This window comes from Prunus dulcis, chromosome 1 (assembly GCF_902201215.1).
Source record: "Prunus dulcis chromosome 1, ALMONDv2, whole genome shotgun sequence".
Classification (NCBI taxonomy): Eukaryota; Viridiplantae; Streptophyta; class Magnoliopsida; order Rosales; family Rosaceae; genus Prunus; species Prunus dulcis.
Genome location: NC_047650.1, coordinates 1,543,142 through 1,564,385, shown reverse-complemented (window position 1 = coordinate 1,564,385; position 21,244 = coordinate 1,543,142). Strand labels below are relative to the sequence as shown.

General features: G+C 37.3%; 5 protein-coding genes and 1 pseudogene across 5 annotated transcripts; 5 read left to right on the top strand and 1 right to left on the bottom strand.

Annotated features, from left to right (window-relative positions):
* Positions 1-11: 11 nt before the first annotated feature.
* LOC117615450 (transmembrane emp24 domain-containing protein p24beta3-like) lies at positions 12-3,212 on the bottom strand. The gene is made up of 4 exons (XM_034344530.1): positions 2,816-3,212; positions 1,208-1,394; positions 845-952; positions 12-321 (listed from the first exon to the last, which is right to left on the bottom strand). The coding sequence occupies exons 1-4, from the start codon at positions 3,035-3,037 to the stop codon at positions 188-190; spliced, it is 651 nt and encodes a 216-aa protein (XP_034200421.1). The 5' UTR covers positions 3,038-3,212; the 3' UTR covers positions 12-187.
* Positions 3,213-5,355: 2,143 nt separating this feature from the next.
* On the top strand, positions 5,356-7,039 carry LOC117614812 (annotated as a pseudogene).
* Positions 7,040-7,547: 508 nt separating this feature from the next.
* Positions 7,548-9,315, top strand: LOC117613808. The gene has a single exon (XM_034342389.1). The coding sequence runs from the start codon at positions 7,682-7,684 to the stop codon at positions 9,065-9,067; it is 1,386 nt and encodes a 461-aa protein (XP_034198280.1). The 5' UTR covers positions 7,548-7,681; the 3' UTR covers positions 9,068-9,315.
* Positions 9,316-9,425: 110 nt separating this feature from the next.
* Positions 9,426-12,328, top strand: LOC117613840 (perakine reductase-like). The gene is made up of 8 exons (XM_034342434.1): positions 9,426-9,441; positions 9,966-10,135; positions 10,674-10,853; positions 11,028-11,231; positions 11,363-11,535; positions 11,674-11,770; positions 11,865-12,018; positions 12,128-12,328. The coding sequence occupies exons 2-8, from the start codon at positions 10,076-10,078 to the stop codon at positions 12,301-12,303; spliced, it is 1,044 nt and encodes a 347-aa protein (XP_034198325.1). The 5' UTR covers positions 9,426-9,441; positions 9,966-10,075; the 3' UTR covers positions 12,304-12,328.
* Positions 12,329-12,873: 545 nt separating this feature from the next.
* Positions 12,874-15,560, top strand: LOC117613841 (perakine reductase-like). Its single transcript, XM_034342435.1, has 7 exons — positions 12,874-13,067; positions 13,623-13,793; positions 14,123-14,326; positions 14,427-14,599; positions 14,691-14,787; positions 14,902-15,055; positions 15,197-15,560. The coding sequence occupies exons 1-7, from the start codon at positions 13,008-13,010 to the stop codon at positions 15,370-15,372; spliced, it is 1,035 nt and encodes a 344-aa protein (XP_034198326.1). The 5' UTR covers positions 12,874-13,007; the 3' UTR covers positions 15,373-15,560.
* Positions 15,561-15,692: 132 nt separating this feature from the next.
* On the top strand, positions 15,693-16,913 carry LOC117613842 (early light-induced protein 1, chloroplastic-like). The gene is made up of 2 exons (XM_034342436.1): positions 15,693-16,265; positions 16,395-16,913. Exons 1-2 carry the CDS (start codon positions 16,110-16,112, stop codon positions 16,833-16,835), a joined length of 597 nt encoding a protein of 198 aa, XP_034198327.1. The 5' UTR covers positions 15,693-16,109; the 3' UTR covers positions 16,836-16,913.
* The last annotated feature ends 4,331 nt before the right edge of the window (positions 16,914-21,244 follow it).

The following is a 21,244-nucleotide window of genomic DNA, read 5'->3' as shown; positions in this document are numbered from 1 at the left end:
TGCATGCTTCTTTTAACCAGCAGTTCACTAAACCAGGGCATTTCAAAGTTTTAACATATTTGAAAACCAAGAACCAAGAACCAAGTAATATAAATATTTAATAATTGGTTACACAAAAGAAGTATCTGAAATACTCTGCAAGGCCCCTCCTGTTGTTAAATTAGACCAACATGAAGAACCAAGCAGCTCAAACCCGATTGTATCCAACAGATTTGCTAAAAAGCTTGCGAATGTATACAACTTGCAAAGCACTCGCAGCAGCCAGCGCTATATACTCTCCCACTGTATACATCACAACACGCCTCCTTGTGCTCTCATTTGCTGCGGCAGAAAACAAAAAACCATGTCCTAAGAATCATAAGATGTGTTGCTTGCCAGGTTCTAAAATATAGATACATCTACCAAATTATTTTGCCAGGTTCTAAGAATCATAACCCTAAACCCTTTTATCACTTTCTCAATTAGTTGCCTAAAATATTCTGTTGAAAATTTTAATATGATGAATTAAGACTTAAAAACTTTTAGCTAACAAATTTTAATATGCTTGCCAGGTTTGACCATACTGAGCACAAATTCTTCAGTGCTGAATATTCAGCACATATTTATTCAGAACTTAATAGTTGGAAGATAAATTTTCATTTCTATCAGACAGCACCTAAGAATGATAAAAATTATCCAGAAGATACCATAAACACACACACACACACACACACACACATGGTAATGATGACAATAAAGATCCCATTAATAAATAAGGCATAGATCTAATTGCCAGCAGGATACACTGATATAGCATGACTTCATCATTGTCAATTTTCTTGGTAAAGAGGGAAAAATAACTTACTATGACGATGCCGAACATCACGTGCTTTCAAGTACTTCTGCTCTAATGTAACTGACTCCAATGCCTCTCTAAGCTCAGCAATTTTAACATTTATAGGGTCTAGATGTTCTGCAAGAAATCAAAGATAAACAGAGATATTATTGAAAAATCAGTCTCAAACACGTTACTGGGACTGTCACAATTCAACAAGCAACTTATAGTACTTGTCACTATAGTCCCAAGAAGCAATTTATAGTCCAAGGCAAAAACTTTTGTTTTTTGATTTTTTTTTGCCGTCAAGGCAAAAATTACTTTGGAATACCAGTTCTAAGATTTAAATAAAAGAACACAATGAAAACAAATTTGAAACAGAGTTTCACAAACCATCTTTGGCAATATTGTGCTCGTTGGGAATATGGCCAACATGTATGTTAAAAGAGACAGTCTCTGGTGTTGAGTAAGGATTGTGAAAACAAAATTTGTACATTCCGCTTCTTGGGGCCTTAAATTCAAACTTATCTCCAGATGTTCCCTTTGAAGTGTGCACCGTGTTACCCCCAGGAGATGTCACCTGCAAAAAAAATATATATATACATTTTTCAATTAAATAAAGTCTATTTGAGAGAAAACGCACCTACGGACACAGCCTATGTAAAAAAACGAAAATCTAGTATACTATAACAAAAGTCATGGATGTTTAACTTTAAAAAGATATCTAGAAGAGAAACAACAGATACAGAATGCTTCTTAGTTCAACTACAGAAAGATAGTTCAAAGCCTGCAAATACTTTTCCATTCCTCTCAAGACACAAACTCTAAGAAACACATAGGGAATCTTGCTTCCAAATATCACTCATATGTCTACTATTTAAACTCCCATCTAGCCAGATATAACATTTGCTACGCTCTTAGGCCACACCTAACCAACACCAAGCAATGAGAAAACAGAAGTCCATAATTCCCAAGTTACACCATAGTGAATAAGCATGTGATGAGCTGACTCTTCTGAGTTCTTACAACCAAGAACCTGACCCCTTCTGGTCAAATTATCCAATGTCAAAATCCTTCTATTTAAACAAGAACCTAACCCATTTTGTTGGGGATAGAAAAACCACCTACACTTCCCCAGGAAAAATGGGCTGATATAAATAAACCCAACAGTGCAACATAATAAGATTCGAATCATTTGCAGCAGAAGACTAATAATTGTTATAACTAGGTAAATGGTATTTTCATATAGCACAACAAGTTGGCTCCTAATGACACTGTTATCTAGTTTACAAGGACTACACACATTCGGTAAGGCTAATCTAACTATAGTTCAAAGTCCTTTACTCAATATCTAAGTTTTAAAACTTAAAAAAGGAATCACCTCAACTACATCTCTGCTGTTATAAAGGCCCTATCTTGCTTTATTGTTAAACAATAAAATTTAAATAATTTGCAACTTCCTAATTCAGTGGAACATGAGTTTGAATTTGAAGACACAATTGAAACTGAATTTTAACTTTATGAATTTATCACAGAACATTTGAAAGTTATAGCAACCTAGGTGGTTAGTTTTGCAAATTGCTCCAAACCCTTCACCGGGTTCTCATCAGTTCCTACATGCTTGAACTATTCCTAGTTCCTTAATGCTGCTACAAAGACTTCAAAAAGACAAACTTTGCTCAGTATTCATCTCAACGAGTAATTCCGATTTGGGAATTAAAACCAATAAACTCTGAAAATCAAACAATCTTCACAATTGGTTTGGACTTATAAGTATCAAGATTACAGCTTTAGTTACCCGTTAAGTTCCGAAAGGCAAAACCCTCAAATAATTCTAACAAATTTATATATTAAACAATTCAAAACCTGAATTAATCTACAAACAAACAGATCTATTCCAAACCCGCAAAATCCCCGCAAATTAGTCCCCCATAAAAACCCTAAAATGCCAATTTGGCTCAAACCTCTATGCAATTGCGTTTTGGGAAAAGAGGAACTCACGATTAAATCGAGGCCGGGATGATCGCTGCCCCAGAAAATATCGTGATCGACCACCACGAAGTTCCCCGAAACGGTGTCGTCTTCGTAGAGCACGTACTCGTATACGCATTCGATGTCGTTTACGGTCACCGAAAGAGATGCGATTTTCCCGACGAAGCTCACAAGAAGAAGAACCATTAACATCAAAGCCTTTCCGCTCCACTCTTTCTGCCTCCCTTCCATTTTTCTTCAATTTTTGTTTTTTGTTTTTTTGTTTTTGGTTTTCGGGTCTGAGAGTTTCAAACTCTAATCAAGCTTGAAGAAGAGGAAGCACGGTGGCCTTTGTGTGAGTCTCAAACAATTCAACGGCGTTTCTGGTTTTGCTGTTGCCGTGAAACGCAGACTGAAACGTGTCGTTTAACCATACGTCCTTGACACGTCCCTCAGGCCACGTAACCAGCCGAGTCAACTTAGTCGTATTGGGGGGCCATTGGGCCTAAGATTTTTGTGGGCTTGGCCTGGCTGTAACTTTTGGGCAATTAATCACACAAGTTGTAGAAGCCCACCACCACTTGTGTCTAGTATTTTTTTGTTGTTGTTTTTTTTTGGGGTTAATTGGAATGCCCTCGGGGCAGAAAAATACAACTAACTAGTCATCCCTAATAAAGGATTTTAAGTAAGGTGGGTTCTGAATTTTCTAAGGCCTCGGATGAAATTTTATTTTTATACAAGCGATATTAAATAAGATCGGTTCTGAATTTTCTGAGGCCTAATATGAAAGTCTAAATTGTGCCCGTCTACATACACATTAATTATTAAAATTATAATTCTTTTTTTTTAATCAGCTATTTAAATTGATTAAAAAATTGATAAGAGTTTACAAAGAACACTTGTTAAATAGCTTTCATCACATTGTTCTTTTTACAAGACCCAATTTTGATTTATGTATAAGATTATTCATAATAATTTCCAATTTGTGCAAACTCGAAAGTTAATCCTCAAGAGTAACAAAGTAAATTGATAAAAATACATTATTCACTATGCTGTAAACTAAGGACTTGTTTGGGAGTGATTTTGAAGAGGTCAATAATCACTTTTATGAAGAATCACTTCTCCCCATAATCACTTAAAATCACTAAAAGTGATTATATGGAAAAGCACCTTCCACATGCTTCTCCCTGATAGTGATTCTAGCCTATCCAGAATCACTCTCAAACATACTGAGAAAAAAAAGCATATTGACATTAACACGTTTGTTACCTCTTTACAAAAATTCAAAATGCAAAATTCCAATTACCCAACTCTTCTTCTATTCTCTAATTTTCTCTTCAAGATGCCCAAGACAAATTTGGAAAATTTTTAGAATGTCACATAAACTTGCACCATTTTTAAAATCTCTAATTTGTCACCTAATGTTAATGCAAACTCCAAAAGTTTGTTAAGAGTTGTCATGACTCATGTGTACATGCATCCAACTCAAAGGAGTTTTCAGTAATTTACTAATAAATAATTTTAAAATAAAAACTTAAAATTACCAACCCAATTTCTTCCCTCCCCAACCTCCCCACGCCAACCACTGGTGCTCCAGAAACCACCGGGGTTACAGAGACCCAAGTTAACCAGGCCTACTCATTACCCGGGCCACCACTCCGAAAACCTATTCTTCCCCAGTAAACCATAGTAAAGAGATGAGAAATAAACAAAATGGTGGACTGGGTAGGTGGACAAATGGTGGGGGAGGTGGTGCGTGGCCTTGGCTTTGGCAGTTTTTTACCGAAGTATTTTTAGTTTGGCCTTGGCTTGGTGGCTTTTTTATTACTCGTTTTCAGATCCCACAACTGGAAGAATCAATAACTTTGATTTGCCCAACAGGTTAGTTTCTTATTCTTTTCATTTTCATCTGGTTTCTTCTTGGAAAGGAGGAAGTCTCCTGACTTCTAAACGTTCAGCACCCTTTTGGTTTCTTCTTGGTTCTTACCAACGCCCCACAACCCCACGCCCACGCCGCCGCGCCGCCCCCCCTCTCTCCTTTTCAGCGTATAATATAGGATGTAAGGTTAAATGATCACCACTTAAGGGAGGGGAATTGAACCTATCATCTCAGATGCAAAGGATAAATGCTCACTACTTGAACTAAAAGCCCTTTGCAATTTGTATCTTCTTTTCAAATTCTCACCTACCGGAGTAATTCTTGACTACAAATGGTTGTATAAAACCTTGTATCCATCACTTTCATCACGTGATATGAAAGATAGACTTATAATTTTATCCAACCGATTAATATCACTTACTTGACACGCACTCTTACTCTCGCAACATTTCATCAAGTTATCAATGTGAGATATTTCATTATGTGATGGATTCTTTTGATGTTCAGTGCCTCAGCTCTCATGTCTCAGTTTTTGATCCCCTAATTATAGAGACTGCAAGTTGCTTCCAAAAAATCATGTAAAGTATGATGCCTGCACAAACAAAGAAGTGGGTGAGAAGTATAGATGTTACTTGAACATGTTTCATTGTAGAACGACCTCTCCAGCTTCCCTTTGATTTTGCTTGGAATTATGGAGGGCAAGACCCAAGTTCTAATTCCAACAGTTAAACTGGGTAGTCAGGGCTTAGAGGTAAGTTTGTTTACAGAGAGTAAACTTTGCCGTTTAGTTTTTTCTGGTCACTGGAAATTGGCATTGAGTTCTTTTGGATTGTAGGTTTCTAGATTGGGCTTTGGATGCAGGGGGGCTATCTGGAAAATACAACTCTCCTCTCTCTCATGAGGCTGGATGTTCAGTTATCAAGGAAGCATTTGAGAGGGGTATCACCTTCTTTGATACTTCAGATATTTATGGCCAAAATCATGATAATGAAATCTTGGTTGGCAAGGTATTGTTCTTTCTTTTTTCAAGTTTGAATCCATGCTTCAAAATTTGATGAACATTTGCGCGAAGCTTTGGGGATTAATTCTTTAGTAGGGATATTTTGGTAGAAAAGTTGTTAAAGATATACCTTTTTTTTTGGGGTGGGTTTCTCAGGCTCTGAAACAGCTTCCAAGAGAAAAAGTTCAGTTGGCTACAAAATTTGGTACTTTTATGTTGAACGGCGTTACAGTTGGGGTAAAGGGGACCCCAGAATATGTAAGAGCATGTTGTGAAGCTAGTCTTAAACGGTTGGCTGTCAGCTACATTGATCTGTACTATCAGCACCGTGTGGATGTTTCAGTGCCAATTGAGGATACTGTAAGCATGTTTCCCTTTCTCATTCTATCTTTATATCTTGATGGCTATATGAATATATATGTATTCTGTTTTGAATTTTATGTTTATGTGAGGAACATAGAGGAGCTTAAGAAGCTGGTAAATGAAGGAAAGATAAGATACATTGGTCTATCAGAAGCCAGTGTTGACACAATAAGTAGAGGTCATGCTGTTCATCCCATCACTGCTGTACAAATGGAGTATTCTCTGTGGAGTCGAGAAATCGAAAACGAGATAACTCAACTTTGCAGGTTTCTAATTTTTCACCTCTCAGTTCAACATTGTCAAATTCGTAAGCTTATATTGATACTTCTGTACTTTCAGGAAGCTTGGAATTGGGATCGTGTCATATAGCCCGCTTGGTCGTGGGCTCTTTGGTGGGAAGGCAGTTGTAGAGATCTTGCCTGCAGACTGTTTGTTGGTATGATAATCTTCATCTATAAACATATGCATAATTGGTGTTTTTTTTATGACATTGTTGAATATGCATAACTTGAATGCCTTATTTGGTTAAAGCAATAGGGTTTTCTAAACTCACATTGGTGTTTTGTGTTCCAGTCTAAACATCCAAGGTTCAATGGGGAGAACTTGGAAAAGAACAAACTTCTCTACAGTAAACTTGCCACCCTTGCTGCAAAGCATGCATGCACTGCTCCACAATTAGCTCTGGCGTGGCTTCTCCACCATGGAAATGACATCATCCCAATCCCCGGTAGGCTTATCTTTTTCGCTTAAACATAACGCTGTCTTTGCTAAGTGAAATCCAAATCTTAGACTTGTCTGGTGTGCTTCTGTTTTTTGTCAACTCCTGCCTGAACACAGTTTTGGACAGAGACATTTGTACTAACCAAATGATACTTATTATTGTCCAATTTGATTATATACAGGGACGACTAAAGTTAAGAACCTTGATACCATCGTTGGATAATTCGATGTGGAGCTTACAAAAGAGGATCTGAAAGAAATTTGTGATGCTGTGAAGATTGATGAAGTTAGGGGCGACCGAGAATTTGAATTTCTGTCAAAATATGCCTGGAATTATGCAAATACCCCCTCAAAGCAAATCCCAATTATGGAAACAGATGGTAACTGAAAATGTGAGCTTTCAGTGCTACTGTGTGATAAATAAACAGTTCTGCTTGAACTCTCCTTGTATGTTCAGTTCATGAATTACATATATATTTTTTCCCAAGCTGAGGGTGGAACAAATTAACAAAATAAGTAAGCCCAAATTTCTCACTAAAAATTCCGAAAGAAATTGCCACTTATGCATTTAGTTTTCACCACCCAATCTTGCAGTCGATTTTACAATGAATAGAACATGTCGTTCTGTCCATTGATCCATACGACATGCTAAACTGGGCCAAATAGTGTCGCTGGATTTCCTTAAGTGAGTGTTTTAATCTTCACCGTCGGTTGGAACTTGAAACCAACGGTCAAGATGTGCAACGGGGAAACCGCGCCTTTGTTATAAACCTCTGGCTCTTATTTCAGACACCAAACCAGAACCCGTAACAAACTCTGTTTTTTTGGTCAATCCAGTAACCGTAGAGTTCTTTCTTCACCTTCTGAGAATCCAAAATCAAGTTTCTTACTGAGCTTTTTTCTAGGGTTTATAGTTTTCTTGGTAAGAATTATCATGGAAAACGAGAACATTTCTGATCAGAGAGAAGAAAGTGGAGTCCCGAATCAAGATCCTCAAAGTCTTGATCTTGAAGCTCTTCAAGCGACATCAGAACTGAACAAATCCACCATGGATGATAAGGGTAGCGCATCGATCTCGACTGAAGAAATTGTGGGTCGTGACCAGCGTACTGAGTTGGTGGTTGAGGAAGAAAAAAGTCCAAATATGAGTGGGGTTTTGCTGGGTAGGACTGAAGGGTTGAAAAATGAAGAAGAAGATGCTGTGAAAGCAAAGTTCTTGAATGGAAAAGAGAACAGTACTGAAGATGGGTCAGTGTGTGGACAAGAGAACAGTGCTGAAGATGGGGCAGTTGCTGATCAGCAAGGCCTCCATCCTCCTCTTCATTCTGAAATTGCTGAACAGAAACACGCTGCTGATTCAGAATTGAGACATTCTTGTAGTTCTGAAGGAGATGGGAAGGAGATTGTGGGTTCAGATGAGATTGTGAAAGGAGAGGTGGTGGAATCAGTGTTCTTGAATGAAAAAATGGTGGGTTCGGATGAGAATCTGGGTTTGATAACTGGGTCAGGGTCAGTGGGTGGACAAGAAAAGACTGAAAATGGGAAAGGGGTAGTTACAGATCAACAAGACCTCAATAATCTTGTTCCTGAAATTTCTGAGAAAGAGCAAATTGGTTCTGGTTCAGGGTCGAGTTTATCTGGTTCAGGAGGAGTCACAGATCAAAATTTTGAGTTTGGAATGAAAGCAGATGACGTTACACTAGGAAAGGCTGATGAATCCAATCAAGAATGGAGGGATATCAAAGAGGCTATCATGAGAGCAGATCAGCTGGACCTAGAGTCTATTGGCCTAAAGATTGAACGTCGGGTGCGAGCTTCGGTTGAGGACATGGTGAGATATCCCCAGATGAATTCAAAGACAATGAGTCTCTCTATAGGTGACTGGGAGAGAATTCTGGAAGCTGATCAAGTACCTATGCAGAGAGAACTTGGAGAGCTGAAAAAGAAAAACGTTGAGATTACATTCGAGAATTTGTCTCTCGAGGCACAGATAGATGGAGAGCAAAGAAAGATGCAGGCATTAAAGGCGCTTTCTGAGTATATGGAAGGTAAACTTGGTGTTATTAAGGACGCAGAACTTGATAAGGGGAAGACCATTGCTGAACTTGAAGAAGAAACAAAAACTGAAGTTGAGAAGGAAAAGAATGAGATTCATGAACTGCAGGAACTAGTTAACGTGGAAGAATCAAAAGAGACTGAGTTGAAAGTGGAAATGCCATCAAAGGCCCCAGGGCTGCTGCATAGGCCTAAGCTGCTGATGTGTGCCGGTATCGTAATAACTGCTATACTTTACACAGCATTGAAGATGAAGCGAAGGTAAAGGAGGAAAATATGACAAAACTGCTCAGCAGTCTTCTTGTATTGGGTAGGCATAGGCCATTGAGAGTACAAAAGTAGACACAGAGGGAATTTTCAGAGATTTGGTCATAGTTTGGATCATGTTTTAGTATCTGTTGTGTTTGGAATTGGTAAGCTCACTGTGTCTTTACCACAAAATTAGTGAGAAAGTGTAATAGATTCAACGTGAAAATTTGAAACAAATAAAAATCATGTCTTTCTTTTTGGGGAGTTTTGTACCTTTCATTAATACTTCTTCTTTTGCATATATTTTATTTATGTAAGCTACTTGTTTGTTTCTTCTTTAATTAGTGGGGTATTTCGGACTTTGGATCTCTTCCGACTAATTGCTAGTAGGTATGTCTGCTACTTCTTCTAAGCAAACAAATTTTATCTCTAAATGTCTGGTCATTGTGTGCTGGTTCTGTTTATATGCCTAAAAATGCTTTTGGTAGCTCAACTGTATGCCAATCTCCTTGTATGTTTAGGAGCTTTCAATTCAAACTGAAGTTATGACTGTTCTGTTAGTTTCTACCCGTAGGAAGCCATTGCAGATGTTGGCACTTGTAGAGCACAAAATTAACACGCAATATGAGGTTTATTAATTTAAACCTCAAGTATGGCTAAATGACAGTCTGTTCCCACATGATAGACAGTTGTTCAACTTGTAATAAATCTAAAAACAGCTGTCTATTTGGAAATTCCTTTTTTTTTTTTTTTCCTTTTCTCCTTCTTGTATCATTTTTCACATGTTATAAGAATAGATATTCTTAACATAAAGAATAGACAATTTGATTTATCTAATTAATGCACTGCAAGTTGCTTCCAATAAGTCAAGAAAAACAAACAAATAAATAAAGTCAGTGTCTGGTGCCTTGTAGTTGGTGAGAAGTAGACCTGTTACTGAACAAGGAAGCTAGTTTCTCTGGTTACATGTAAGCAAGTTTTTCATTGTAGAACTATCTCCAGCTACACTCTGGGTTTGCTGAGAATGGAGGACAAGCCCCAGATTCAAATGCCATTAGTTAAATTGGGTAGTCAAGGATTGGAGGTAAGCTTGTTTTTCTCTATCATATTGATGTGTATGAAAGTCAACTATATTATTCTGATCAGTTTAGAACCATCTGAAACAATTAAGAGCAGCATTTGTCAGAGTTTATCAACATTCATTCCCATCATGCTGAGACTGCCAGGCTGATTTTCAGTCGTTTTCTAATCAGTTCACTGTAGCTATTTGTTTTTCAGTTTCTTGGTGCTTTGACTATATAAGTCTTGCATTTGTGGGTAATAGTAGAAAAACAAATTTTTTGTTTGACTTGGTGTTCGAGAAATAGAGAGTGAGTCTTCTCTGATTTTAGTGCCCTGAATCATGCAACTGTTTGTACAACTGGATTGCACTCACTTGGGGAAAAAAACACCTAATTACATAATCAAAGGCTAATTTCAGATTTAGTCAGTCCTTTGCAACAGTTTGGTATATACTTCATTGAAAATTGGCATTTTGTCCATGTGGGAAAATTATTAATTGGTTGCTACTTATAAAGAAACTCACTGTTCCCTTCTCCTCATGGGTCTTTTCTGCAATGTAGGTTTCTAGACTGGGTTTTGGATGTGGAGGACTATCTGGAATATACAGCGGTAACAAAGCTCCTCTCTTTGATGAAGCTGCGTGTTCAGTTATTGAGGAAGCATTCAATAGGGGTATCACTTTCTTTGATACTTCAGATCTTTATGGCCAAAATCATCATAATGAATTCTTGCTTGCAAAGGTACTGTTCTTAATTTTTTAAAATTTGAATGCAAGATGAGATTTGATGAACTCTTGCTTAAAGAGTAAAAGAAAAGCAATACAACATAAAGTTTGTTAAGACATGCTATCTAAAAGTGGGAAAACTTGGGTAGAAAATCGTTAGATAATTCCTTTACTCTTCTTGTATTTTCAGGTTTTGAAACAGCTTCCTCGAGAAAATGTTCAATTGGCTACAAAGTTTGGCATTGTCATGTCGGACAACTATCAATTTGGAGTGAGGGGGACCCCTGAATATGTAAGAGCATGCTGTGAAGCTAGTCTTAAGCGGCTGGACGTCAACTATATCGATCTGTATTATCAGCACCGTGTTGATGTTTCAGTGCCGATCGAGGACACTGTAAGCATTAAGAGACCTTTTCCCTTTATCATTCTTCTATCCAATGTCTCAATAAACATACAAGGTCTACAATATCTATATCTTTATATCTTGATGGCTACATATATTTTGAACTATCTTATGTGAGGAAGATGGGGGAGCTTAAGAAGCTGGTAAATGAAGGAAAGATAAGATACATTGGTCTATCAGAAGCTAGTGTTGACACAATAAGAAGAGCTCATGCTGTTCATCCAATCACTGCGGTACAAATGGAGTATTCTCTGTGGTGTCGTGAAATCGAAAACGAGATAATTCCACTTTGCAGGTTTGTTAATACTCTCACCTCTTAATTCTGCATTGTCAAATTTGCTTTTAAAGAACTTGGATTTAATTGTATTGTAAAATCTGAGTGGAGGGGAGAATATTATTGATGTCACCAACTTGAGACCTCTAAACTTTACAGGCAACTTGGAATTGGGATAGTATCATATAGCCCCCTCGGCCGAGGGTTTTTTGGTGGTAAGGCAGTGGTAGAGAGCTTGTCTGCAGACAGTTTGCTGGTATAAGCTTGTTTAATTCGTTGCATAGACTTATTTAATTTATTAGAGAAATCACCTTTTAAATTAAACTCATATTGCTGTGATCTTGTCCCAGTATACACACCCCAGGTTCAATGGGGACAATTTGGAAAAGAACAAACTTCTCTATGGCAAACTTGCCAACCTTGCTGCAAAGCATGCATGCACGGTTCCTCAATTAGCTCTGGCATGGCTTCTCCATCAGGACAATTATATAGTCCCAATCCCTGGTATGTTTGACTCTTTCTCTTGAAAATATGGTGCTATGTCAATATTGTAGGTTTTTTTTTTTTAAAAAAAAAAAGACTTTAATTAATTTTCTACTTTGAATATATACAGGGACCACTCAGGTTAAGAACCTTGATATCAATATTAGATCATTGGATGTAATGCTTACAGAAGAGGATTTGAAAGAAATTTGTGATGCTGTTCCCATTGATGAAGTTTGTGGTGACAGAGAATTTGCACTTTTTGCCAAATTTGTCTGGCACTATGCAAATACCCCAGCAAAGTAATCAAAATGACAGAATTTGACAGTAAAGCGCAAGCTTTCAGTAAATAACGTTTTATTTGTTAGTATGCTAACCATTCTGGTTTCCTTAGTTACACTTGCAAATTGTATCTCTAAATTGATGGTCAGTTGGTTATTGTTTTCTGGTTCTGTTTGTATGCCAATCTCCTTTCAAATTCAGACAAGGGTTTTGACATATCAAATTATCTCTAGTCATGCATTGATGCACATTTGAGCATAAAAACAGTACACAGTGACACAATTTAAGTAAAACAATCTGCAAGGGAGGATGTATCTTTTAAACCAAAATTGCCTTGCTGAAGAGTGTGAGGCAAAGATGCTTTCATAGTGAACTTTTGATGAGGCAAACATTTGAAGTGAAATAGGAAGTAAACATGCTTAGTTTGGTTTTTTTATAAAATATAAAACATTTAATATTAGTTTTAAGGTTAATAAAATAATGGATCTCCATATAGACAGTTAGTCGCACATGTATTATCTTTTAATGTTTCTCTCCACAACAGCAAAGTACTGAGGGGTCAGTTGCTGACAGTAAACCGAATAAAGAAGTAGAGTCAATGTCTGTCTACCGCAAAGTGGCCCTTTAAAGAAGTATTGAAGTTGGTGAGAAATAAACATGCCACCTGAAATTGCAAGCTAGTTCTTCATTGTAGAACCATCTCCAGCTACGCTCTGCTTTAGTTGGAAATGGAGGACACGTCCCAAACTCAGATCCCAAGAGTTCAACTGGGCAGCCAGGGATTGGAGGTGATGTTTTATTTTTTATTTCCTTTTCTCACATTGATCTGTATGAGAAGTCAACTACATTATGCTATCAACTTGGACCAATCTGAAACATTAAAGAACATAATCTGTCACTGTAGTAATTATTATTTCCGGTTTCAGTTCATTGTAGTAATTTGATTGAAAAACAGTTTAGGAATATGTGATGTGTTTAAGGTTTATAGATTCGATCAGAAAACTTTGAGAACAGTCTAATTTTCAAATTTTCATCTATTGGGTACAAAAACTGAGTTTCAGACTTTCAGCATCTTTGATGGGTTATGACAATCATCTGCAACAGATGGGTACAGGATGATCATTCACTGATTGATTTATCTTCAAGCTCAAAAGAAAAAAGGTCCAATCTTTTTAGTGTTTTTGACAAATAAGTGTTGCATTTGTGGATAATTTAGACACAATTTTTTTGTTTGATTTGGTTTGGTATATACTTCATTGGAAATTGGTATTTAGCTCATGGGGTAATTACTTCTCAAGAACTTGCTATTCTTTTCTCTTCATGGATTTTCTTCTGGACTGTAGGTTTCTAGATTGGGTTTTGGATGTGGAGGATTATCAGGAATATACAACGCTCCTCTCTCCCATGAAGCTGGATGTTCAGTTATTAAGGAAGCATTTAGTAGGGGCATCACCTTCTTTGATACTTCAGATATTTATGGTGATAATCATGATAATGAAATCATGGTTGGAAAGGTACTTTTCTTTCTAGTTTTTGTCAAATTTGAATCAAGGCTTCTAATTTTGGATGAACACTTGAACTAAGCATCTTTGGTCATTCCTAAGTTGGCATTTCCATTGCAGTTCTCTGTTTCACTTTGTTCAGGGGTTGAGTGGCAATATAAAGAGGAAAAAGAAAAGCAATACCACATTATTTACCTTGTGTTTTCTTTGCAGATATGCAGCATGTTAAGTAACCCATCATGGGATATCCATAATATGTTTGATATGACATGTTTGTAAAAGTGGGAAGGTTTTGGTAGAAATTTCTTAAAGAATTTCATTTAACCTTCTTGTATTTCCAGGCTTTGAAACAGCTTCCTAGAGAAAAGGTTCAATTAGCTACAAAATTTGGCATTATCAGTTCCGACGGTTTTCAATTTGGGGTGAATGGGACCCCAGAATATGTAAGAACATGCTGTGAAGCTAGTCTTAAGCGGCTGGATGTCAACTACATTGATCTGTACTATCAGCACCGTATTGATGTTTCAGTGCCAATTGAGGATACTGTAAGCTAAGCATCCAGAGACTTTTTTCATTCCATTTATGATCCTGTCTATCTAACTATCATTATGACTGTTCTGATTGGAATTATGTTTTGTGAGAAAGATGGGGGAGCTTAAGAAGCTGGTAAATGAAGGAAAGATAAGATACATTGGTCTATCAGAAGCGAGTGCAGACACAATAAGCAGAGCCCATGCTGTTCATCCCATCACTGCTGTACAAATGGAATATTCTCTGTGGACTCGTGAAATTGAAAACGAGATCATTCCCCTTTGCCGGTTTCTTATTTTTCACCTCTAAGTTTTGCAATGTCAGATTCACAAGTTTAAATGCCTAGGTGAAGATTGTTGATACCACTTTTACTTACAGGAAGCTTGGAATTGGGATAGCATCTTATAGCCCACTTGGACGTGGGTTCTTTGGTGGGAAGGCAGTTTTGGAGAGCTTGCCTGCAGATAGTTTGTTGGTATGTGACTTGAATGAATGATGATGAGTTCTTATTTTCATAATCTTCCGCTAAACCAGATTCATATTTTATTTTAGTGCCTTTTTCAAATTCACATTGTTGTTCTTGTCCCAGTCTATGCATCCAAGATTCAATGGGGAGAATTTGGAAAAGAATAAACTTCTCTACAACAAACTTGCCAACCTTGCTGCAAAGCATGCATGCACTGCTCCACAATTAGCTCTGGCATGGCTTCTCCATCAGGGCAGTCACATAATCCCAATCCCTGGTATGTTTGAGTACTCTCTCTGTAAAATAATGCTCTCTTTACCATGCTATGTAAAACTCAAATCTTCATATGTACAGAGAAACTGCAACTGTTAATTGAATGATACTTTTTTTTTTTCTTCCCACTTTGATTTACATACAGGGACCACTAAGGTTAAAAACCTTGATATCAATATTGGGTCACTGGACGTGAAGCTTACAGAAGAGGATTTGAAAGAAATTTGTGATGCTGTGCCCATTGATGAAGTTGGTGGGGAGCGAGAGTATGAAGTTTTCTCAAAATATGTCTGGAATTTTGCAAATACCCCATCAAAGTGATCAAATTTGTGGAAACAGAAAATAAATTCCAAAGCTTTAAAGTGCTTTTGTGTGATGAATTAGTAGTTTTCAAAAACTAAATGTCCCCGAGATGAAAAGCTGGTTCTGGAAATGGAGAGCCTAATCTAGAACATTCATGATTAACACTTTACATCCTTTTCTGATTTATCAAACGTTTGATATTTCAACTTCAATTGTATACAGCTAAGATGCCTTGTCCTTGAAACAAACGGCGGGGCCTCAAAATCTCTGACTACAACGTTGTGCTGTGTGAGGGGAGCCACGTCCCTCCTACCACCATGTAAGGACAAGACAGCCATAAATGCCTAGAAAGCCTTCCAAGCTATCAAACAAATGACATTGACAGAGCAAGAAACCATCTCACTTTTTTTCTGCCTGCCATTACTGATTTAGCTTAAATCCTGAAAAAAGGTGAAGAGCTTGAACAAATGTGACCTCAGAAATCACCGGCTGCTGAATAGTGGTGTCTGCTGCTGCCACGTCTCTCACTCCCCGATGTGTGGACAAGAAAACCCACGTGGCAAATTCTTACTGGGGAGGCAAATGAGTGACGTGGTGCCAAAATATTCCAGTCATGAGCGCCCCCCACTAGGGCAATTACCCTATAAAACGCCACTCAAGGAGTGCAAATTAAATAAACAAGATCTCCAGACCACCCAAGCCTTCAAGTCTTTCTATATCTCTCCAAGTCTTTCATTGAAGCATAAATTACTACGATGGCTGCCTCAGCTTCCATGCAATCAATCCTAGCAAACTCAGTGGTTTATGGAGCTGGAAAGAGTGGATCAGTGAGAGTGAGCCACCTGGTTCCTGCTAAATATGCACCAACATCCCACAGGTACCCTCAACTGAGGGTACGTTCCATGGCAGAGGTAATTTATTATTAAGCATCTAGCTTGGTGCCTTAATTGTATTTGTCTTTTGGGTTATGTGCAGTTTTAGCTGTAGTAATTAAATTAGTGATCCTAATGAACCATGATTAATTAATGTTTCATTTGCAGAATGGTCAGGAAGAGCAACCATCTACAACACCAGAGGCATCTAAAATTCCTCCACCACCTCCACCACCTACTCCTTCTCCCAAGCGTAGTCCTAAGGTTAGCACAAAGTTCTCCGACGTGTTTGCATTCAGTGGGCCCGCCCCAGAGAGGATCAACGGCAGGCTTGCAATGGTGGGGTTTGTTTCAGCTCTGGCAGTGGAGCTATCCAAGGGGCAGGATGTGTTTGCTCAGATATCCGACGGTGGAGTGTCCTTGTTCCTTGCCACAAGCATTTTGTTATCGGTGGCATCTGTGATTCCTCTGTTCAAAGGGGTGAGCGTGGAGTCGAAATCAGATGGGATAATGACTTCAGATGCTGAGCTGTGGAATGGAAGGTTGGCCATGTTAGGTCTGGTAGCTTTGGCCTTCACTGAGTATGTGAAGGGAGGAACCCTAGTGTAGGTCTTAATCATTGTTGTAGAAGTTTTCCACATGTAATTAGTCTGTACGAATCTTTATAAGAATATCACATTTTTCGTACTCCATGATCTTAATATGCATACCCTTAATATCATTAAGCCTAAAGATAATGCTTAATTAGTCTCTCTCAAGTATCAAACATTGATGCCGCCATGGGCTGTAGCCCAGGGAAGGTTTTTGGGAAAGGAAAAAAAAAAAAACCCTATATATAGCTCAGTATTTTAATCCAAAAATAAATAAATAAATATACAATTTCATACATTATCAACACCAATAGGCATATATATAGCCAGAGGTCTTCCACGTTTGTATTTAATGATTGTCCCAACATCAATTTTAATAATTTTTTCATTAATTTATCTCTAAAAGAGAAGCATTTTTTTAAATAAAATTCATCATTTTGTGAATAATATAGCTCTAATTTCAATTTTTTATTATTATTGTGTTTACAATTAGTATGGTTTATGTGATTTAATGTATACATTTATTTCTTAAAAAACTATAAAAAAACTGTTAAGTACCAAAAAATAATTATTAAAAAAAAGCTTCCACCAAAAAATAATTATTAAACTAATAATAAAATTTAGTTAGCCTAACTGTTAAAAAATTCTTAATTCCGCACATCAATATTGAAAGAAAAACAAACACATGTTGCTTGATGACCATGTTAAAATAGGGATCTTCCATGTGTGTTTGATTACTCCAAACCCAACCTTATACGCATACACCTAGAAAAGAAATATATCCGAAAGAAGGCCATCCAAGGAGTTGGTGTGGTGTGGTATTGATCTACGTGTCTTTATTGGGATTGATTTTGAAAGGATTAAAAGCAGCCAAAAGTAATATGGGTTGGTAAATAAGAAAAAAATAACTTTAAAGTATTTCTGGATCATAAAAACAATTTCTGAAAAATCATTTTGGATGCCTTTTAGGCTAATATATCACACCCCGCTGTGAAATTAACACATGAATTTATTGGGGCCAATTACGAAATGTCACTCAACTTATTAAGCTAATCACTCAATTTTTCCAATTACAAAATGTCACACTAGCTTAGTAGCTTTGTGAAAATACCTGTAGGATATCTATATATGCCTGGAGAATGTTAAACAAGCTAATTCGAATTTTTTTGCAATAAATAATGATCAACCTTTGAAGCAGGATTGATATGAGTTATCAATCCTGAGATGTGCAAAGCTTAAAATAAACAAACACGCAGAGAATTATTTTACGTGGTAAAACCCCACCTCTGGGGAAAATCCACGGGACTCCTCAGTCCAACTCAAATCCACTATAGAACGATGATTACAAGAAGTACTCACACACTTATCCTAGACTCATTCTAGATAATGTTTACCGACTTCTTCGTAACTCAACTTCTGTCACGGGATGATCTTCGACACTCCTTATGTTGAACGCAATGCTGGTCACGATTGCTTCAAGCTCGCCGGAGGAAAACCGCCACCACGATCTTGGTGCCCTCAACCGTATGAGTCACCGACATGCATATGAATGCAATATGAATGATTAAAGTGTTTGATAAATCACCAAGTAAACATCGAACACTTGATGATTTATCTCAAATATATGCACAACAGCTTTTGCTTAAGAATTCTATATGCTCAACACCAATATCAATATGAATGATTAAAGTGTTTGATAAATCACCAAGTAAACATTGAAAACTTGATGATTTATCTCAAATATATGCACAACAGCTTTTGCTTAAGAATTCTATATGCTCAACACCAATATCAAAAACAATGCAAAACCAAAGAGATGCAAGCTGCTTTTATTCAAAGCTTCCTATACCTAGTCAGATGGCCGCACACGAGTACCAAACCCACTTCAATTATAACTATGAACTTTTAGCTTAATTTGGACTCTTATGAAGACCACAATTGGTTTTCCAACATGAATATTAGTTCAATATGGATTCTTATTGAAAAACGCCAACCAACCAATTTTTAATAGAAAAACAATATCTATTAAAACAAATGAATTAGACCAATCAAGTAAAAGAAGATTTCAACCTACAAGTCATAATAGGAAACGATAATATTTTAACTTAAATCAAAATAGAGTCCAACTAGAAAAGTAATCTTAAGAGATAAAGTCTAATCCTATTAAAAATAAGATTAACATAAAAATACTTGATTGAAAAAAACTCAAACTAGGAATCCTATAATGAATGCATGATTATGTAATGATTTACCTGAAATCAAGTTTCTCATATCGGTCATGTCAAGCCTCGGATGTATGGGGTTGAATGAGTTGTGCCAAAACATCCGGTAACAATTCTTCACACACTAATTTTCAGCCTATGCTAGAGTCTAGGAAATGACAATACAATTTTCATACTAACACTTTGTCCCATAAGAATCCGTGCATACAGCTAAGATTCTTTGTGTTGTGCATATGCAAGTGCCAAGCTACAATACAAAGTGAAAACCTTGAACAAATGGGACCTCAGAAATCAGTGACTGAGACGTTGTGCTGTGTCTGGGGAGCCACGTCCCTCGTACCACCATGTATGGACAACACAACAAAAAATGTCCATAAGGCTCTCCAAGCTATGGAACAAATGCAACTGACTGTAAGAGAGCCAGGAGCACGTATATGTAATCATCTGTATTTTTTCTTCAATGACAGGGAAGGACAAGTTTGTCTGCTATTACTAAAGTACTCGTGGCCCCGTGAGACATCGGCCGTCCTGCTCAAAGCATCAAAAAAGTGAAGACCCTGAACAAATTAATGTCACCACTGACTAGCGCGCATATGTATGTGCTGCAGCCACGTCCGTTACAATGAGAGAAACATAACCACGTCCCATTTCAATGAGAGAAACTTACATGTAACGGTATATGTTTCTTTGAGTATGTCGACTCTTCTCATAGTAACGTGTGTGATGAATTATGAAAGAAGAGAGAGAAACCAAGTAGTTTATTTCATTTTTATCACTCTAAATCATTTATGCTGAAAAGTCTTGAACCAGATTATAAGTCATTGATCATCATCACCACACACATTCTTATCCGTGGAGCAGCGTCCATATGCGTGGACCCTCTTCCATTAATGTAATGACTTGAAGTCAAGTTTATCGTCTTTGATCATAACTTATTCTACAAGTAGTTTATTTCGTGTTTATCACACTGAAGTCATTAAGGTTGAAAAGTCTTGATTGAAGCAGTTTATAAGTTGTTGAAAAATAATGCACATTTGGTGGAGACTTCTACAAGCTAGCAGATAATTTTCTAGAATAATTTATGCAAAGTCTATTCCCTAAACACTAGTCACTAACTCAATTGAAGCTACAATATGTGGCTGGAATTACAAGTTAATGTCGGTTTACTAGAATAACCGATTTTACTACTTGGTTTGTTCCCTCTATAAATAGGCATTAAGCTTTCTGTTTGTAATCAAGCTAGTGATAAAGGCCAATAAGCCAAAAATAAGGAAGGAGGCCAATAAGCCTAAACACTAGACACTAAACACTTTCTAGTTGAAGAAGGCCAATAAAGCTTATTACTAAAAACATCCTCTGTTTTATGACAAACATTCTTGTCATGCTAATGTGGGACCAAATATACTCATAAGTACGGAACTGGAAAGTTGGGCCGATCAGCCACCTCTGTCTTTGGTTTCTGATGGTCTCCTATTTTGTTGGGAGGGTATCCTTGCTGGGGCGTAGAGGTAGAGCTACCAGTTGATATTTCTCCTTTAGTAAAGCTTATTTCCCCTGTTGTGGCAGTAGAGCTATCCAAGGGCGAGGATGTGTTTTCTCAGATATCCAACGGTGGAGTCTCGTTGTTCGTTGGCACTAGTATTTTGCTAACAATGGCATCTTTGATACCTCTGTTCAAAGGAGTGAGCGTGGAGTCAAAATCAGATGGGGGATAATGATGTGAGATGCTGAGTTGTTGAATGGAAGGTTGGCCATGTTAGGTCTGGTAGCTTTGGTCTTCACTGAGTATGTGAAGGGAGGGACTCTAGTCTAGGTCTCAATCATTCATTTCCGGTGATTTTTAAGCTTAATGCCTTGTAAAAGGCTTTCACACATGTTTTTTTTGGGGGCTTAATATGCCTTGTAAAAGTCTTTCACATGTATACTTATTCAGTGTTTACAAATGCTTATAAGAATAAAGATATGTTTACAATGGTTATAACCTTAATATATACACTCTTAATTTGACAGAAAATTTGTCTATGTCAAGAACCGAACAATGTTGATGCCACCACATCAAAAATAAGAAGAAAAACATGTTTTGCCAGATGACTGGGTTGAATTTAAAGTAGAGGGATCTCCCATGTGAGTTTGGTTACTCCGAACTTAACCTAATATGCACACATAGAAATGAAAGATATCCACATACGTAGAGACAGCAAAAGGC

What these genes read in the sequence shown, in the direction of transcription:
- LOC117615450 (XM_034344530.1), bottom strand. Translation starts at nt 3,037, where the DNA reads ATGGAAGGGAGGCAGAAAGAGTGGAGCGGAAAGGCTTTGATGTTAATG. An exon ending in ATCCCGGCCTCGATTTAATC is followed by an intron (nt 1,395 to 2,815) that starts GTGAGTTCCTCT and finishes TTTTTTTTGCAG; the next exon opens with GTGACATCTCCTGGGGGTAA. An exon ending in TGATGTTCGGCATCGTCATA is followed by an intron (nt 322 to 844) that starts GTAAGTTATTTT and finishes TTTCTGCCGCAG; the next exon opens with CAAATGAGAGCACAAGGAGG.
- LOC117613808 (XM_034342389.1), top strand. Translation starts at nt 7,682, where the DNA reads ATGGAAAACGAGAACATTTCTGATCAGAGAGAAGAAAGTGGAGTCCCG.
- LOC117613840 (XM_034342434.1), top strand. Translation starts at nt 10,076, where the DNA reads ATGGAGGACAAGCCCCAGATTCAAATGCCATTAGTTAAATTGGGTAGT. An exon ending in CAGTGCCGATCGAGGACACT is followed by an intron (nt 11,232 to 11,362) that starts GTAAGCATTAAG and finishes TATGTGAGGAAG; the next exon opens with ATGGGGGAGCTTAAGAAGCT. An exon ending in TGTCTGCAGACAGTTTGCTG is followed by an intron (nt 11,771 to 11,864) that starts GTATAAGCTTGT and finishes ATCTTGTCCCAG; the next exon opens with TATACACACCCCAGGTTCAA.
- LOC117613841 (XM_034342435.1), top strand. Translation starts at nt 13,008, where the DNA reads ATGGAGGACACGTCCCAAACTCAGATCCCAAGAGTTCAACTGGGCAGC. An exon ending in CAGTGCCAATTGAGGATACT is followed by an intron (nt 14,327 to 14,426) that starts GTAAGCTAAGCA and finishes TTTGTGAGAAAG; the next exon opens with ATGGGGGAGCTTAAGAAGCT. An exon ending in TCACATAATCCCAATCCCTG is followed by an intron (nt 15,056 to 15,196) that starts GTATGTTTGAGT and finishes ATTTACATACAG; the next exon opens with GGACCACTAAGGTTAAAAAC.
- LOC117613842 (XM_034342436.1), top strand. Translation starts at nt 16,110, where the DNA reads ATGGCTGCCTCAGCTTCCATGCAATCAATCCTAGCAAACTCAGTGGTT. An exon ending in GGGTACGTTCCATGGCAGAG is followed by an intron (nt 16,266 to 16,394) that starts GTAATTTATTAT and finishes TTTCATTTGCAG; the next exon opens with AATGGTCAGGAAGAGCAACC.